This window comes from Microtus pennsylvanicus, chromosome 11, assembly GCF_037038515.1.
Source record: "Microtus pennsylvanicus isolate mMicPen1 chromosome 11, mMicPen1.hap1, whole genome shotgun sequence".
NCBI classification, from domain to species: Eukaryota; Metazoa; Chordata; class Mammalia; order Rodentia; family Cricetidae; genus Microtus; species Microtus pennsylvanicus.
Window position 1 is genome coordinate 97,381,387 of NC_134589.1, and position 19,833 is coordinate 97,401,219.

The 19,833-nt window shown below is 47.6% G+C and overlaps 1 protein-coding gene across 1 annotated transcript in view; it reads right to left on the minus strand.

Annotated features, from left to right (window-relative positions):
• The window catches only part of Usp7 (ubiquitin specific peptidase 7), a 55,905-nt gene extending 43,507 nt beyond the window's left edge, over window positions 1-12,398 (minus strand). Inside the window, exon 1 of the mRNA XM_075942003.1 lies at window positions 11,709-12,398. Within this exon, the coding sequence (XP_075798118.1) occupies window positions 11,709-11,787 (79 nt within the window). The 5' untranslated portion in view covers window positions 11,788-12,398. The remainder of the gene's footprint in view (window positions 1-11,708) is intronic.
• Between the last annotated feature and the right edge of the window lie 7,435 nt (window positions 12,399-19,833).

The window sequence follows — 19,833 nt, forward strand, 5'->3', positions numbered from 1 at the left end:
CTTGGTGGCTGTTATCAAATCAAGCCAGCCCCATAACACTTTTAAAAATTTTTTGAGGGCTGGAGAGATGGCTCAGAGGTTAAGAGCACTGCTTGCTCTTCCAAAGGTCCTGAGTTCAATTCCCTGCAACCACATGGTGGCTCACAACCATCTGTAATGGGGTCTGGCGCCCTTTTCTGGCCTGCAGGCATACACACAGACAGAATATTGTATACATAATAAATAAACATTAAAATAAATTTTTTTTTTGGTTTTTCGAGACAGGGTTTCTCTGTGGGTTTTTTTTTTTTTTTTTTTTTTTTTGGAGCCTGTCCTGGAACTAGCTCTTGTAGACCAGGCTGGTCTCGAACTCACAGAGATCCGCCTGCCTCTGCCTCCCGAGTGCTGGGATTAAAGGCGTGCGCCACCACCGCCCAGCCAATAAAAATTTTTGACGTAATGTCTTGCTATATAACATTGGCTAGCCTGGTCAAGAACTTGCTATACAGACCAAGTTATCGTTGAAAGCAGAGGTTTTCAAGATTTATTTTGTATTTTATGTGTATAGGTGTTTTGCCTGAATACATGTATTGCACCACACGAGTGCATGGTAACCAGGGAGGCCAGAAACGGAGGAGAAATCCCCTGGAACTGGAGTCACAGGTGTTTATGAGCTGCCGTGTAGGTGCTAGACCCAAACCCAGGTCTTCTAGAAGAGCAAGTGTTCTTAACCACTTAGCCAGATCTCTCCAGCCCCAGCAATAAGTTTTTAAAAATATAATTAGGAATTTTTCCAATGGAGCTCACTCTCAGGAGTTCTTTCTCACATTTCCTCTGCTCGCTCCCCCCCCACACACACACCCAGGCAGAAGTGTAGGCCAAATCTCACAGCACAGGAGACAGAAAAATATTCAGATCTCTTCGAGTTCCAGACCAGCCTGAACTATATAGTGATTTGCAGGTTAGCAAAGGGCTATGAAGTGGGATTGTCTCCAAAGAAAGAATATGATGGAGAAATGAGAATGCATGGTTAAATCACAGTGCAAATCCACAGATCTATTCTCTACTCAAAAGAAGCAAGCACCAACACAGTGCGGACACGATGCTAAGAAAAACCTACAAGAAGTCAAACTCCACGGCCCCATTTACAGAATGTTCAGCACAGGCAAGTCAGAATCCAACTGATGGACACTGAGGGCTAGGTGCATTGAGCAAGTGCTGAGTGCACAGTGTTTTCTGGAGATGAATGACACCCTAAAATTATGCTGCTATACCAGGTTGGGCAGTGGTGGTGCACGTCCTTAATCCCAGCACTCAGGAGGCAGAGCTAGGAGGATCAAATCTCTGTGAGTTCCAGGACAGCCAAGGTTACACAAGAGAAACACAGTTTCAAAAGGGAGAGGTGTTGGGGGGCCCATTCAGTAAACTGTTTGCTATGTAGGTATGCATTCCAACCCTCAGCAACTACACGAATGGGCATTGTGGCATGTGCCTACAATCCTAAAATTGAAGACACAGAGACAGTACAATCCCTGGGGGTTCTGGCCAGCCAGTCTGGCTGGACCTGGGCTCGAGTTTAAGATTCTGCACCAAAAATGGAGGTGGGGGAAGAGTGTGTGACGGAAGACACCTGATGCCTTGCCTCTAAACACACATCCATAAACACATGTACACGGACAGAGAAGCTGGTTTTTCTGAAATATTGACCACAACATATGTCCTTCAAAGAATATCTCCGTATACAGCTAAATAGATTCAGAATGGTTTCCTTTGGGGATGATTTATTTCCAATCAAAATCATATTCAAACACGTTTCTGATTACCAAAGAGTGATCAGGCCATGGAAATGGCTCACTGGGTGAAGCATCCACAAGAGAAAACTGACTTGTAAAGTTTGTTCTTTGACCACCACATGTGTCATGGCGCACACATCACAGACCATAATGATAAAAAGCGATCTATCACAATTTTGCGCTGTGCTTGGTATCTTTTGTTATCAGTGATCAAATTCCACCTGCTTCATTACAAGGATGGCCAGGGGCCAATTTTGGCATGAGCTAAATATTCAAGGTATGAAGTAAGTCATACAAAGTCAGTAAATAGAAGAAAGTCTCACTGCAGTTTACCATTTTGGCAATGAGGTAAGAAACCCTAGCAAAAGCCAAAGGGGTGTTTAAATGTAAGGCTATACTGACTACATATATGGCCAATGGTGTCTTGTGCCCAGCATGAATGGCAAATGGTCTAAATAACAACCCCACATTGTCTCCTGTGGTAGCTGAGGGACGTTCTTTTACTTGCTCATTCCTGGGTTTTGTTATTTGTTTGGTACATGTATGTGTCCATGCAGGTGAACATACAGATATATGCACATACAAGTGGAGGCCAGAAGTCAATACTTTCCTTTATCATTATCCATTTTATTTGTATTTTTATTCTGTATGTGCATATGATATTGTGGGAAGACATGAAGAGGGCAACTTTATAGAGTTTGTTCACTTCATCCACCTTAACAAAGTTTGTGATCAATCCAAGCCAACAAAATTGGGAAGCAAGTGCCTTTTGCCTTCTGGGCTATTCTCACTGTCCCAATTTTATTTTATTTTATTTTATTTTATTTTTATTTTTTGAAATAGGATTTGAATCTCTTGCTGAACCCAGAACTTGCAATTCAACAGAACTAATTGGCCTGGAAGTGCCTATGTCTACCTCCCCTGTACTGGGATCACAAGTGTACAACACAGCTGCAGTGAGCTTTTCAATTGGGTACTGGGGGTGTGAACACAGATCCTCACTGCTTTGGGGACAAAAAGTGATGGAGTCCAGCCCCGATTTCTGTGTGATGCTTCACATGGGGGAAAGAGTACCTAATTTTCAGAGCTGTATGAGTGACTTCGCATCCTCTGACCTACCACTGGTAGTATCCTGACTGTTCACGACACTGCGCTCAGTAAGCCTCAGAAAGCATTGTAGTCTCCAGGAATTGTATCCACTCAACATCCATGTACTGCTGCTGAGCCATCTAAGAACTTGCCAGTCTCCTTTCTGATGAACTAACTGCCCAAACTCCTAGGTCAGAAGGAAGTGGATCTCCCTACAGTCACTATGTGGCCGGCCCATGTTCCCACATGTGTGCCTGCTTTTTCCAGCTTCCTGGAGCCTCCTACACAGGGATATCTCTAAAGCTAGCAGAGGTGGTCACATTTCTTCCATCAGGTCAACTCAGTTCCACCACTCCTTTTGCATGCCAAGGACCCTGACAATCACACTGTCCACTGTGGACCCTGAATTTAATCACATCTGCAGTTTTGCCACATTGACAAGCTCACTCACTGGCTCTGTGGACTAAAATAGGAACATCTTTGGGGCTAGAGAGATAGCACAACAGTTAAGAGCACTGGGACTTCTTTGAGAATGGAAACATCTTGCTTATTATGAACTCTGAGAGACTGGGAAATATGAATGCCTCCCATCTCTAGTTACATTAGCCCTTCTTTCAGAGTCATCTATGACACCACCAAACATGCCTGGGTGGGGTGGGGGTGGGGGATCCTTCCCTCTGAGGCCATCAAAGAGAGAAGGGGACACAACCAGCAGCTAGCACTGTGCCTGCCACCTATAATCATTCCCTCTAAACATGTACTTTCTGTATTTATTAATTATTTGAGGCAGTGTCTCTCTGCATCCTGGAACTCACTATGAAGACCAGGCAGGCCTCGGGTTCACAGATCTGCATGCATCGGCCTCCCAAGTGCTGAGATTAAAGGCTGCACCACCATGCCCAACCTCATTTCTATATTTTTCCCAATTTGCTCACCCTGAATAAATGCTAAAGTGTAATCTTAAATTTGCTTAACTTGTTAATAAACTGAAACTTATGTCTATGACCATTTTATTTACTGGCTGCATTATGTTCTAGACAGTATTATCCACAACAATGGCAAATAAACAAATCTTGACCCTTCACATTCTGATACACCCTGTTCTACAAGATTCGGGAGAGAACCATTTATCCATGAAATCCCACTGCTTTCATTCATTTTGTTTTTCTGGAATACAATGTATCTTTCCCAACATTCACTGTGTATGACTTCAATGTCATCAGAAACATCTAAGCAAGAAACCAAACTCACCAAGTTGATTGTTTTGAACCTGAGCAATAAAGCTGTGTTAATAGTGTGTTCTGTATCTGCATTCTCCATTACTCTGACACAGGTTGCCAACAGTTGGAAATCTCTAACTTTGATCACCATAAGGACACTGTGTATAGCTGCCAGGAGTGTGGTTAGATTCTCAGTCTTTTTAGCCTTTAAGTCACATTCCCTTTGTCACCATATAAAATTGCAAACTGGGCGCTGTGGTGAATGTTTGTCCCAGATAAGTACCACGGGTTCAAGGCCTGCCTGGTCTACACAGCAAGACCTGGTTTCAAAATTTAAAATGTGAAGCCGAGTTTGTTCTCATCATTAGCAACAACAAGAGGTGTAGAGCCAGCTAAAACCACTGCAATCCCCACTTTACTATCTACAAAAGGGCATTTTCAAGGTCAGTGCCTAAACTTATTTCCCTTTACAAGGAAACAAGGGAGAAACTCACGTACCTCTAAGAAGGCTGTGCTCCTGCGGTGAGGCTGGTGTGGTGGTAAACCCTGTCATCTCAGCACTGAAGGCTCAAGTGGGAGGCTACTTCTACAGCCACTCTAATATGCTTGCCCTCAACATGATGCACACACAAAATAAAAAATGTTAAAACATTAAATCAAGGCCAGCAAGGCAGCTTAATGGGTAAAGGCAAGTGCTACATATAAGCCTGGCATCCCAAGTTCCACCCACGTGAACGTGGGAAGAGAACCAATTCCATTCATTTGTTCCCTGACATCATATGGGTGCCACAGTAAGCACACACACATTAGTTTTTTAAATTCAAAAAGAAAGAAAGAAAAGGAAGGAAGGAAGGAAGGAAGGAAGGAAGGAAGGAAGGAAGGAAAGAAGGAAGGAAGAAAGAGGCATAGTGGCTTTAATCCCATAAGGCAGAAAGAAACAGGTAGGTCTCTCTCTCTCTCTCTCTCTCTCTCTCTCTCTCTCTCTCTCTCTGTGTGTGTGTGTGCGCGCGCGCGTGCGCTTTAGGCCCATCTGGTCCACACAGCAAGTTTCAGGCCAGTCAGAGGCTACAGTGAAACTATGCCTAGGTGGGCAGTAGTAGTGCACGCCTTTAACCCAGCACTCAGGAGGCAGAGGCAGGCGGATCTCTGTGGGTTCGAGACCAGCCTGGTCTACAGAGTGAGTTCCAGGACTAACCCCATAGCTACTGAAAAACCCTGTCTCAAAAAACCAACCAAACAGGAAACTATGCCTAGATAGATAGGTAAATAGGTTGATAGCAGCAGCTACACACACCCACACCCACACAGAGAGAGAGAGACAGACAGACAGAGAGCGTACACAGCAATATGGACTTAGGAATTGTTTCCCCTACCTCGGTTGGCTTTATGAAACAAGATTCCACTATGAACTTTTGTGACCCAACAACTAGACTTAAGGACTTTCATGAGACCCCCATACTCTAGAGGGGTGCTTGCCTAAGCTGGCAAACACATGCCAACCGCTACATGTTGTTTTAAAACAGAAATTGCTGGGATCAATTAAGAGTCTTCAAATGTTCCCCAAAGTGATACTGATGAAACATACTTGCAACCCAGGCAGTGGCCCACAGCCAATTTCTGGGGACTGTAGGTTTGCTCAGCATACAGTACCATCACTGTTTTCAGTGATGCCTCCTTAACTGTTTCTGACAGAAGGGTCAGCTCACTATCCAAACACCTGTGGCTACATCTGGGGTGTATTATTATAGGAGAAGGAAGCCACCCTATAGAATTCATTCAGTACTCATGAAGCAATGTGCCAGACCTTCCCAACCGTCCCGGGTAGAATATTCTGGGGCTGACACCTAGTATAAGGCTCTGTCTTCCAGCACAGGATGTCAGGGAACCTCAGCCACTGGTATGAAAACAAAACCAAGGACCCAGGTTTTACTATCTACAGAAGTGTCTCACAGAACTGTCCTGCTTTCCACAAGGATCCTCCTTGATCTTTTACATTCTCATCACCCAAAAGAATTGAGACAAGAACATCACACAGGCTAGTTCCCAGGTTTCAAAAACCAGTGAATTTGAAGCACCTGTTAATTAGACAGCACAAGCTGTTGACAAGACACCTGGGCGTCTATCAACAACTGTGACTCAGCAGTGATCTCCACCGTTGGTGTGCTGATCTAAGGATCTATTCACAAACTCAGAAAAGGCCCAGCTGAGACCCAAGCTGTTTTGGCAAGAGCTCACCTTGGCTTCAGCTATCCACTGGCCTTTTAGTACACGTACTTTTATTTCTCAGGCCAGGGCTTCTCTGAGACATCCATCCCTCTTCCCATCACATTTGGGTAGCTGCTAGTCTCGCTAAGTGTCCATCACCTTGTTCCAGCCCCAGGGCAATGTACTGTCTTAACTTGGAAACTCTGTAGTAACTTTCCAGTAAACCTTCAGGCCTCAACCTTCTGCACACAGGTCTGCTTATCTTCCAACAATTTCAATTCCCCTGACTTCGGTTAGCCAAGAAATGCATCATTTCAAGAAAAACGGTAGGACTGCCCAGCCCCTGCATTGACACTTGAAAACTTTCTGCCAACTTTCTGAAGTCCAACAAATTAGTTCAGAACAAGTACTTTATGAAGCAGTGACATTCAACACTTGCCACTGGAAAGAAATACCCCATTACAACCATGGGCTCTTCCCCTGCTTGGAGAATTAGCAGCAATATCCAGGTATTACTCTTTACTCTTCTAAAAACAACTGGAAACAGTAACTAAAGTAAACTTAGGAGGCACTCAACAGCAGCCTTCAGTAGACATTATGATGGTCTAGAAAAGCCTTGGTGGACCACTAACAGTGGCAGGAAAGGCCTGTTTCTTCTCTATGTACGTTCTAATAAAAGCAGTAAGTGGAATCAGCAGCTAGCTATCACAGCATTATTGCTTACAACTCCAGCTCCCTCTTTCACAAGACCTGGCCCTCCACTTTCGGCACTACTGTCTAGCCTGAGTTCCTTGAAAACTGTAGTTCCTGTCCATATCCCATAACACAAGCAAACAACACAGTGGTGCACAAATGGTTAATGAAGGCAGGTAGAAGAAAAGGTCCCTGTAGCTCCTTTCCAAGGATGTGACAGAGATGACCTGCAAAGCTTTTAGGAACAATGACACCTAAATGGCTTGCGGTCTTGGTGTTATATGGGAGACCAAGTGGAAATTTCAATATGTAGCCCATGCTGCCTAGAACTTGTGGTTCTTCTACCTCTGCCTCCTAAGTGCTAGGTAGGATTACAAGAGCCACCTGCCCAGCGCTGATTTGTATTATTGGCTACTTTCCTGGAGTACCTATCCTTTCTTCCTTCTCTTAGAGCAGGGCAAACAATCCCATAGGTAGCCAGTTTTTGCAATAACAGACCAGAAAGAGACCTACTCTAAAAGTCCCAGCAAGGACCAATTTAAGATGCTGAGTGGGCTGGGTGGTGTTGGTGCACGCCTTTAATCCCAGCACTTGGGAGACAGAGACAGGCAGATCTCTGTGAGTTTGAGGCCAGCCTGGTCTACAGAGTGAGTTCCAGGACAGCCAGGGCCATAACACAAAAAATCCTGTCTTGAAAATGGAAGAAAAAAAAGCTGATTGAAAAACCTGGTAACAGTATGTGGGACCTACAAAACACTTAAGCCTATCTCCTAAGCCTGGAGGCCTGTGACCTGTCTTCTTACTGCCAACTGCCACCACCCAAAGCTTAATCACTAGGAATAACACAAAAGTCAATCGTGCGCACCTGTAATCCCAGGAGGCAGCCACAAATGATCAGGATATTCAAACCTAGCCTGTGCTACAATTAGACCCTGACTCCAAGCAATGAAAGACACATAAATGGCCATCAAGCTGCTGGAGCTTCAAAACTCCAAAACAAATGTCCCCAGACACCACATCTGCTCAGCTCCTGTCATTCTTTCAGTTTTCTCCCAATTTTTTACCATTAACTCTATATCCCTATAATGGGATATCAAAACCAGGAATTAACTGGTCAAGGAGTCACACTCAGAAAGAATGGGACTGATCCATTCAGGGGTTCATGAATAACAAAATCTGACTAAACTGATATTGGGTCATCACCGTCCCCCATTCTGCCAAGATACAATCACAAGCAGGCATTTCTGCACACTTCGCCTGTGGTGTTCTCACCCCCGCTGCAAAAGTCTGCCCACACAGCTACAACATGCAGTGCACATCTGTGCCTCTATCTTGTGCCTGTCCGTGACATGACTGGTTTCAGCACAGCCTTGATACATATGGATGACCTTTTACTAGGATTCAGAAACTTGAGGCATCGATAGCTTAAGAACAAATCCTCAATAAAACCCTAGTCAATTCTGCCGTGGTACTTCCCAACTGTGACCTAACTTAATGACTTCCCTGACCGAAGAACTAATTCAGAAGAAAGAACAGTAAAAGCAGCAAGGGAAAGATTCACGTTCTTTCCTGTCTATGCTGTTATCCTTGGACTGGGGAGGAGACACTAACCAACAGACAGGCAGGCTGAGAAGACGGGCAGCTCGACATGCAAACCTGACTACCTGGCATCAAAGGGACAGACTCTGGCTGCTGCCAATTTCACCTCTACTGTAAGCCCCACCTGGAGATGGCTCAGCAGATAAGAGCTGCACTGGCAGCTCTTCCAGAGGACCTGGGTTCAAATTCCAGCACCCACAAATCAACTCACAACTGTCCCTAACTCCAGTCCCAGAGGGTCTGGCACCCTCATACAAACATACATGCGGGCAAAACACCATGTACATAAAATTAAAAAAAAAAAGAAACTTTAAAACCTGCATAAGGAAGATATTAACCTCACTGGGTCAGTCCACTGGCATACCCTTCTGCAAGGAACCTTACTTTAGGTATAAAGTCGCATAGCCAGTCTATGCTGGTGGGCACTGTGCAAAAACTCACCTTCTTACAAACATGAAAGGCATGGTCAAGGAAAAAAAAAAAAAAAGATGCCTTGAAGCTCCATCTATGCATCCAAATGTGAAAGGGGCCCTCCACTACCAAAGCCCTCAGGGTCAGCTCAAGATTGATTTGCTCCCGACAAGAATCTACTGACCACTTACTTGACTCAGATATTACATTCTGAAAACAGTGCCAGTGGGGCATAACTGCCACCCCAGGGAACAACACATTCTCCCGATAGCTAGCTACTAGGAGGCACAGGCAAAGCCTCAGAATTGCTTTTGTCCCCTCAACAGGAAGAATTGTCACCAATCTTATATGTAAGGCACCTCTTCAGATCATGGGCCTTATTAGCCACTGCAAACTAGATAGTAAATAAACTGTCAAATAAATCCATCCCTAGTCTGATCTACTAGGTAGGGGGGCCTAGCTCCTCCCAGCACAAAGCAGGACAAGCTGCTTTTCCAGCCTGTAGTTACAACACAAGTAAACTGTCCCTCATTCTCTTTCCCTATACTTTCCTCACCACTCATAATAGGACATTTTAAAAATAACCAATTCTCTAGCGGATGTGCACGCACTGTACAGAGGTCAGTGAAAAACAAACCTAACTCCAACAGGGTAAGGCAGGAGGACAGCAAACCAGCCCTGACCTGATAGGAGGGGAAAAAACAACCAACAGAACCAGTCTCCCAGCCTCCCTTTCCAGTAAAGGCACCCAGAGGGCGGACAGACAGGACGATCCTCACAAAGCCTCCCTTCCCAAGCTGGTCAGAATCCTGATACCCTCTCCTGCTTCTAGCTCTGCAGATTCCAGACCAAGACTGGTGCAAGCCATTAACTCCCTCCAGATCCTTCCCACAGCCTGGCTTGTGAGACCTACTAGAACTGGTAACTCAGCTGCACTAGTGGGGATTTTGGGAGTACTCTACTTTTCCGATCCTAACTGACCACAATTGGCACAGCATTCTATTTAAGGAGAGAGAACACTAAAATAGACTGCCTAAAACACACACACAACCTGTGGGCACCGCACACACAACAAGACACTACTAGCTTACACGATCACAGCCCTACTAAGACTGCATTTTTAGAGAATTAGAGCCTTAATGGAAGAATTAAAAGCCATAGCATCCATTAACCACTAAATTGTGTTAACTCACAAATGCAAACTTTGATAGGAAAAGAAAGCTTCATGAGAAAAATTATGAAAGAACACAAAGTCCAGACTGTAGAGTGAAAACTTATGACAATCTTCCTTCACCCTGGTCTCTTAGCAAAGTCTCTGAAACTTTTGCACATAGATATTTTCCACGTACAGTCTGTGTCTGAAATCCCATGTCCAGCAATGTCCAATTTTATTATCACCATTTACAAAAACGGTTATGCCCACAATACCAGATTTTTATTCCATCTGACGCTAATTGAAATGGAAACAAGTGTAAATACTTTCGATGTCTATGAAACATAGCTTAAAAGGAATATACAATTTTCTCAGCAATGAGTTCCATCAGCCATTGATAAGACTCACTAAAAGGGCCTTTTCCATCTTCAGCACGGTCACACAATTGTTTAATAGACACCCACTAACAACCAGCATCAGGAGTCACGGGTCAGTATTCTCATCCCGATGCATCAGCACCCCACAGAATATTGTTTCACCCTAACTTCCTTAGAAACTCCATTTAAGAAACCCACCATCTCTTGCTCAAAATAAAAAAGAACAAGCCACTTAATGGTCCACTCGGACCTCACTGGGATTCCTGCCTGCCTGACCCCTTAAGGCATGTATGGAACGAACTGTTGACTTTGTCCAAAGTATCAATTCAAAAAAAAAAAAAAACGCTAGCCAATGACCACAACCCAGCGTGGGGTCGGCAACTGAGACCCTTGCCTTGACTGTGCTTTACACCAAACCCTGATGACCAAGCTCCTCTCATCTGCAAACCGTATTACAATCCAGTACCAAGATAAACTCCTGCCGCTCGGGTAGACAGACGACTTAGTTACCTCCAGAGTCTGTTGGAAGCAGCCATGTGCGACGGAACTTTCACAATTGCCAGCACACACTTAGCAGGATGTGCACGGCACCACCTACAGCCAGGTACCCAAACTCCTCCACAAACAGAGGTAACTTATAAACTAGGCGGCCCTCAGTGCGCACTCCGAGTGAGTCCAAAGGCTGAGGCCAGCTGCGCGCCTTGCAGGTGTCTCCGCAATTAAGCGAGACGCAGGGCAGCGCAGTTCAGGTTATTTGGAGGCTCTCCGGGGCCGCGCTCCGAAGCAGGTGCAGGTGAACCTGGCGCACCCGCCCCCCACCACCACCACCCCAGAGCTCAGAGGCCGGGGAGCTGGCCCAACCAGCCAGGCCAGAGCCACACACCCCGGAAAGGGGACGGTCCCCGGGGCCCGCCTCCCGACCTGGGTGCCCGGAGCCAGCACACCTCAGTCCTAATTTACGACCCCAGCGCTTTGTGCCCAGCGGGCCGGGCGCTGCACAATGCGCTTAACTCGGGGTCCGGGCCACCCCCTGCCGGGCCGCATGACTGTGCAGCCCGGCAGGGCAAGGAGCGCCCGCCCGGCTCCGGCCGAGCGGGAGCCCGGCCTGGTTAAAGATGGCGAGGCCCTCGCGTGGCTCCCGCGGCCACCCGGGCCACGATGAAAGCGCCAGCCCAGCCGCGGACCTCACCTTCCATCTCCATGTCCTCGGGCTCACTCAGCTGCTGCTCGCCCGCTTTCTGCTGCTGCTGCTGCTGTTGGTGGTTCATGTCGGCCGCGGCCTGGGCCTCGCCTGCGGCCGGAGGCCCGGGCTGCGGGCCCGGCAGGCGGGCGGCTGCGAGCCGAGGCGGCGGCGGCGGCGGCGGCGGCGGGGCGGCCTCCTCCTCCTCCTCCCGCGCGTCGTCGGCGGCGGCCCCGGGGCGGCCCGCGGCGGGCGGCGGCGGCGGCGGCGGCAGGGAGACGCGCACGTACTTGCTCGCGATTCGCCCAATCTCGGCGCCGAGGAGGGCGTGCGGCCGGCGGGCCGGGCCGGGCGGCCTCCTCGCTCGCTGCGGCCGCCGCTGCCGCCGCCGCCGCCGCAGGGCCCGCCTCCCGCCGCCGGGGCCGGGGCTGCGGGGCCGCGGGCCGGCCGGGGGCGGAGGGCGGCCGGGCGGGGGCCGCGGAGTCAGCCCCGCCTCGGGCCGGGCGCGGAAGACTGGAGGCCCGGCGGGCCGCGGCGAGCCTGCGGGCCCGGGTGCCGGCTGCGGCGGCGGCTGCTGAGGCTGCGCGGGCGGGCGACGGGCCGTCCGCGCTCTGGGCGCTGTGGCCTCCGCCTCCTCGGCGTCGTCGTCGGAGCTCCGGCAGCGGATGCGGCGCCCGGCGACTCGGCTCGGCTCGGCTCGCTCTCAAAATGGCGGCGGCGTGAAATGTCACATCCGCATGGGGGGCGAGAGCGGGGCGAGCGAGACGAGGGCGGGCGGCGGGCGGAGCGGGAGGCGGAGCGGGAGGCGGAGCAGGGAGCGGTCCGCCCGCCGCCGCCGAGGAGTGCCCGCCCTCCGCTGCGCTGCGGCTACGCGCGCCGTGCGGCCGGTCCGCCCCGCTGGAGCCGGGCGCCCCGGTCTCCCCACGGCTGCCGGAGGGTAGCGTCCCCGTGGAAACCGGGCCCGACCCAGAACCTAAGGCTCTTCGCCTTTTTATCGCCCTTAGCCGGTCCCTCGTTTCTCCCCGGGCGAGTACGTGGGAAAACTTAACTTTTTTGCACCCCAAATCCAATAAGGCGAAGTCTAGTTCTTCGGATCTCACCTACTCCATCGTTCATTTATTTCCTTGTTAGCCTCCCAGGTTGGCCATGATCGTCCACTCAGAAAGACTTCTCTCTCCTTTTGTCGTTTTGAAACCGAATCTCGGGTACTCGGCTGGCCTGGAACTTGCTATTTAGTACCTGAAAATGGTCTTGAACTCCTGATCATCCTGCTTCTACCCCTAAGGCTTCAGGAGTCAAATGTTACGAAACGACCTTTTAAGTTCTAGAGATCTGAAGAAGAGACAATTTGATTTAAGGCTGAAGTCCCAACTGACTTCAGGTATGGTGGCTTTTTTAAAAAATAGATTTTAAAAAGAACAAGATTGCCAGGTGTGGTGGTTATGCCTTTAATTCCAGATCTTGAGAAGCAGTGGCAGGAGAATCTCTGTGAGTTGGAGGCAAAGGCAGTTCCAAGCCAGTCAGGACTACATAAAGACCCTGTCTGAAACAAAAACATTTCACAGGCTTGAAGGTTTCCCATTAAGGAACTTCCGATAGCAAGATCACATAAGTAGCACCTGACTCACCAGGAATCAGCCCTTTCCCCGGTCTCCCTGAGTTGGAAGTGGAGGGAACTAATCACTCCAAATTATCACAAATACTATTGATCAACTTGCACTGGAGAGAGGGAGAGAGAGAGAGAGAGAGAGAGAGAGAGAGGGAGGGAGGGAGGGAGGGAGGGAGGGAGAGAGAGAGAGAGGGAGGGAGGGAGGGAGGGAGGGAGGGAGAGAGAGAGAGAGAGAGAGAGAGAGAGAGAGAGAGAGAAGAAACTTTTCTGGAAGTTTGTGACTTGCAAGAAAATGCCCAGTCCGTCCAGGAAAAAAGTACAAGAACTTGCTACCCTGCCCAAAGACACAGGCTAACCCTGATTCCTCTGCTGAATTCAAAACCTAAGCAGAAGCCAGCAAAATGGCTGAGTGAGCATAGGTGCTTGTCACCAAATCCTATGACCTGAATTCCATCCCCAGCACTCACAGAACTGAATGTTGTCCTCTAAATTCTACTCTCTTGCCATGACACAGGTGGATGTGCCTGCAAAAGCACACACTCAAAGATGTAAATTGAAAAAAGAAAAAAAGAAAGAAAACAAGGTCGTTAATAAAAGATGTGGTTCTGTTGAATACTCCTTAGCTAATGTGCTTGGGACCAGAAGTGTTTGTTTCTCATTTCAGTTTGGGGAATTTTTTTTTTTTTTTTGGTTTTTCGAGACAGGGTTTCTCTGTGGTTTTGGAGCCTGTCCTGGAACTTGCTCTTATAGACCAGGCTGGTCTCGAACTCACAGAGATCTGCCTGCCTCTGCCTCCCAAGTGCTAGGATTAAAGGCGATTAAAGGCATGCGCCACCACCGCCCGGCAGTTTGGGGAATTTTTGACTGTACGTAAGCTATCTTTGAGATGGAACCCAAGCCAAGACAAAATTCATATATTTCTGATGTACCTTATAACAGTCACAGCTTGAAGATAATCTTATACAGTGTTTTGTATTTTGACTGCAACCCCACATGAGATCAGGTATAAAATTTCCCACTTCTTAGAAGGCACAGAGAAGCCGGGCGATGGTGGCGCACGCCTTTAATCCCAGCACTCGGGAGGCAGAGGCAGGCGGATCTCTGTGAGTTCGAGACCAGCCTGGTCTACAAGAGCGAGTTCCAGGACAGGCTCTAAAGCCACAGAGAAACCCTGTTTCAAAAAACCAAAAAAAAAAAAAAAAAAAGAAGGCACAGAGAGTAAAGGCTATTGCCTGACCAATCAGATCCTTAAGCCCCAGGTGGCAGGAGCTAAATAAGTGACACGAGAAAGTTGTTCTCTGACTCACAGTTATGTGCCATCGAACATGTGGGCACAATTAAGTTCCACTTCTGGCATCATGTTGGTGTTCAGAAAATTCTAGATTTTGTAACGTTTTAGACATAGGATTCTCTTACTAAAGCTAGTTAACCTGTATATAAATACACATGGTGAAATACTGTGCAGCAGTGCAAAAGAACGAAATACCAATCCATGCTACCAATAAAAGGGATGACTCACGCAGGAGCCAAGGAGACAGATCAAAGGCAAATCGCTCACAAGGAAAAGAGAAAACAAACAGATTATTTGTTGGCCAGAGATTGGGGATTAGAGGATGAATGGTGTAAGGTCAGTGAAATGAAAACACTCTCAAATTAAATCATTGTCATATACCAGAAACCATTTCACTGTATACTTTGTACTTACTATGTGTACATGTGTGTGCCTGTGCATGCTGTGTGCCACACTGGGAAGGTTAGGAGAGGGCATCAATGCCTTGGAGCCATTGGAAGCCAGCCAGTGTGGGTGCAAGGCACTGAACTCAGGTCCCCTGTAAGAGCAGCAAGTGCTCTTAACCACTGAGCCATCTCTCCAGCCCTACCTATATACATTTTAGCCTTTTTAAAATTTGCTTCAAGACTATGATTTAACCCTTTAAGAGCCTTTTGTCTTGTTAGCCTCTATAAGTCAGTGTTTTCTTTCTCTTATGGATAGTGTGACTGTGTGTGTTTGTGTGTGTGTCCGTTCACATGTGTGGGCATGTATGTGCAAGTTCAAATGCACACGTACATGCAGACGGTGGCCTTGGATTGACTTCAGAAGTCTTCCTCATTTACGTTCCACTCTCTTCATTTAACCCAGAGCTTAGCAGTTCAGTTAGTCTAGGGAGCCAGCCCAACTAGGCAGCTTGCTCTGGAGCTCCCTTTCCTCCTTCCCGGCGCTGGGTCATAGGCTGTGCACTTGAAACGGGGAAACTGTATGGCACATGAATTATTACATCAACAAGCCTACTACACTTCCTCCACATGGTAACATTCCTAGAGAACTGTGAAGATGGTTCGTTCATCTCTCTCTTAACCCAGAAAACATACATCAAACAAATCAAAAGGGTCAAATCCTTCTATCCATTTCATGAACACACAGGAAACTGCCCAAGCCATCAAGAGCATGCTTATCCGAAATGCCACCAAGTATCAGAATGATGTCACTTTCAGAAAGATGTCACTTTCAAAAAGATGTCACTTTTAAGAAGTCCTGTGCGCCCTTCTGGGAATATGATGGTGGAGCGGCCACCAAGTATCAGAAAGATGTCACTTTCAAGAAGCCCTGTGCTCCCTTCTGGGAATATGATCATTTGGGTGAAGAAAGCACCCCAAATGCACCATTGAGTGTACAGAGCTCATGACCAGGATCATCACATACTGTCACGCTGAGATGATCCATGCTGAGGTACCCAACTGGCATCTAGTTAGAAGTAACAATTAGTTCAGCAAGAATCTGGATAAAAAGCCAGCAGTGGTGGCACACGCTTTTAATCCCAGCACTTGGGAGGCAGAGGCAGGCGGATCTCAGTGAGTTCGAGGTCAACCTGGTCTACAAGAGCTAGTTCCAGGACAGCTAGGGCTGTTACACAGAGAAACCTTGTCTCGAAAAACGAAAGGCACTCATTGTTGACCCAGGTCCCATTCCTACAACCCACTCAGGAGACAACCAACTCCCACAGGTCGGCCTCTGACCTCCACTGGCCTGCCAATCACCCCAAGCCTCCCCACCACACATGCACAAACACAAAAGTAAAAAGAGAATCTGGACTGAAGACATGCCAGGGGTGTGTAAGCTTCAAAGCTATAGGTCTGGAGGCCACAATGGCCGGTAGACACAGGTCCAAGGGCTACTGAAGATTCTCATAGAACTTCTCTTACCCCTCACCGACCATCTGCTCACTCCCTGCGTTACCTTTCATACAGTTACACTGTTTGCTATTGTACTATTATACTCCTTGGCCCCATGTGGTATTATACAATAGAACTGGGGGTGGGGGCGGGTCTGTTAGTTCTATGATTAACCTATATAGCAGGACTAGGGTGCAACTCGATAGTAGAGCACTTGCTTGACTTGGGTGAGGCCCTGGGTTCAAGCCCAGCAGTGCAATTATAAATTACATAGCAGAAGGATTTGGGTTACTGTCATTACAGTTAATAAATTGGCTTCAAGGAGGGTTAGTCAGTCTTACCCACCTGTATACAACCCTGTGAGCTACAGAATGACTGGTCTGCTGGAACGCACCCCGGCGTAAGAGTGAGGGAAGGTGGTGGGCATCATCGACTGGTCTGTCAGAGGTAAAGCGTCACAGGACAGAACTCAAGCCTGCCTAAGCTGTGGCTGCTGCCTAGGGGAACGCAGTACCTTTAATCTGCTAAAGGACACAGTAAAACTGCCCCCAACTGGATTTTATCTTTATACCCATTGATTAGCATGCTGCCCGGAGAAGCTTATTTTAGCAGTAGATGGTGATTAATAACAAAAATCTGCAACTGGTCAGCATGCAGAGAACAAGAACCTGAATGTTCAGTTCTAAAGGACACATCTATAGAGCACCCTTCCCTCAAGGCTAAAGAGGAGACAGATGGGAAGAGCCAGAGCAGCAGATGCCTGTGTAAAATAGTATCTGTGTGATATGACAGGGCTCACCCCGCACAGGAACTCACAGCAGCTGGAACGGCATGCACACCATCTAGTACCCCCAAAAAAAGTCCAACATGGGAAGGAAGGGCCTCATGAAGTCCTAGCCTAGCTCTGAGTAGCTATTGGCACTTGATTGCTATCTGGGGAGAGAGTGTGGCCAGTTTTCTTCAAAGCTGTGAGCCAGAAAGGCTGCCTATGCGCCAAGATAGCCCCCTACCTCATGAACATATAGACATACAGATAGCATTAAATGGACTGTGTTTAAAATAAATAAGTATGCAATTGGGGAGGGAAAGTTCATGGGTGATAAGAAGGTATGGGGAGGTAGACAGTCAGAACACATTCTATGCGTGTGTGAAATTCTCAAAAAATACTGAATAATGACTTTTAAGAAATAAAAGGCAGGTTAAACCAGAATAAGCATCACACACACACACACACACACACACACACACACACACACACACACACGCTTTAATTTCATTCCAGAGGCAGGTGGATTGCTATGAGTTCAAGGGCAGTTCTACAGTGAGACCATTGCCAAAAATAAACTACACACACAAAAGGTTAATCTAGTTAGGTCTGTCCTAATTGTATTGGCCTTTAAGCAGATCCCTAGGACTGGGTGTGTAACTCAGTTGAACTGCGTAGCATCTTGAATCCCCACCCCCTGCAGAAGAAAGAGAAAACAGAGCCTTCAGGCCTGAATCCTGCAAAAATCCCTAGTGAGAAGGCCCTCCACATGAGCACCCAGTCCTGGGCTTCCGCTTTGTGAAACCCTGTAAAGGGAGAAAGCGCTGGAGCCTACCTAACAATCTGATTTCAGAACTAGAGCATAGTAGGTCCTTTAAGAGGCTGTATTTATAATAACTTATTATACAATAGAATTGTTTGGGGCTGGAGCAATGGTTCAGGGTGTAATGGCACCTGCTACCTGATCTCATGATCTGAGTTTGAACTCGGTGACCTATCTACATGGTAGAAAGATAGACCAGACCCCCCCCCCCAAGTTGTCCTTTGGCCTCTATGCCCACCCTGTAGTACACATGTGCACATACACATACATGATACCAAAAACTATAAGAAAAAAGTAATTTTTAAAAATCACATGAGGTGGCCAAGCCAGCATTCAGGTGGCAGAGGCAAGAGGATCCCTGTGAGCTCAAGGCTAGCCTGGTCTACAAAACTTGGAACAGCTAAGACTATATAAAGAAACCCTGTCTCAATAAGCAATATAAAGAAATAAATAGAGCACTGGCTGCTCTTCAGGTGACCCAGATTTGATTCCCAACAACCACATGGCAGCTTGTAACTGTCTATAATCCTGACTCCCTATTCTGTCCTCCCCAGAGACTGCACATGCGTGTGGCAAACATAAACATGCAAGCAAACATCCATACACTAACAACTATTTCCAATCTCACTCCTACCCCATATACACACGAAACTTGATCACAGCTGTTCTAAGCCCCAGCACACAGTAGAGATCAATGAAAATCTCAATTATTTCCTTACAGCTAATGTTTACCGTTGGCTGGAAGCTAGGGGCTCCCAGAGATTCAAGGGTGAGAACCCAGGTGCCTGCAGCCCAGGCAGGCCTCTCATACCACAACACTTCCTTGCTTCTTTCTGTCAGGGCCGCTCATTCCCCTCAGATGTTGGCAGCAGGTGCAGCTCTATTTCCAGGCCACCCCAGCTTCTAGAAAAGCAGTGCTAAGAGCAGGGATATAGCTCTGTGAGTTCAGAGCTCCTGACATGAGCGGGGAATATACTTAGGGTAGTGGACTGCTTGTGCCACATGCCAAAGTCATGAGTTCACTTCCCAGCTCTGCAGAAACCGGGCGTGGTATGGTGTGGCACAGAACCTGGAAGGTGGTTCTGGCATGGTAGCTCATGTCTGTGATGCCCTCACTTGGTGGCAAAGGCCAGCCTGAGCCTCACAGTGAGACCCTGTCTGAAAAAGAAAAAAAAGAATGAAGAAAAAACAATGAAAAGGAAAAAAGGCTGGGTAGTGGTGGTGCACGCCTTTAATCCCAGCACTCATGAGGGAGAGGTGGACAGATCTCTGTGAGTTTGAGACCAGCCTGGTCTACAGAGCGAGTTCCAAAGAAGGAACTACCAATACCACTGGAGACCTAAAAGTCCAAGCCCAGACTCAATGACTCTGGAGTACACTTCTGGCCCTGTGGTCTGCTGGTTAGCTAGAATTCTAAGCACATTATGTGCGGAGCCCATTTGAGCACTACGGACTGTGTGAAAGAACTATGGTCTTCCTTGGAGCGTTAATGCTAAGGTGTCTCCAAAGATCTGGGAAAGCTCTGAAGAGTGGACTAGGGCACCATCCTTGATCACTGTTAATTTTTTAAAAATTTATAACCTTTACCCTGGCTCGATAACTGTGGCGTACAGAGGCAGAACGCCGGGGAGATAGGAACCGCGCAGGGGAGATAGGAACGGCGAGAGAAGCTGACTCGTCATTAGAGCCACTAAGTGCAGGGAGGGGCGACCCTATCATTAAGATGTGGGCGAAACACATTTTGCTCTTCCTGGGCTGGTGCCAG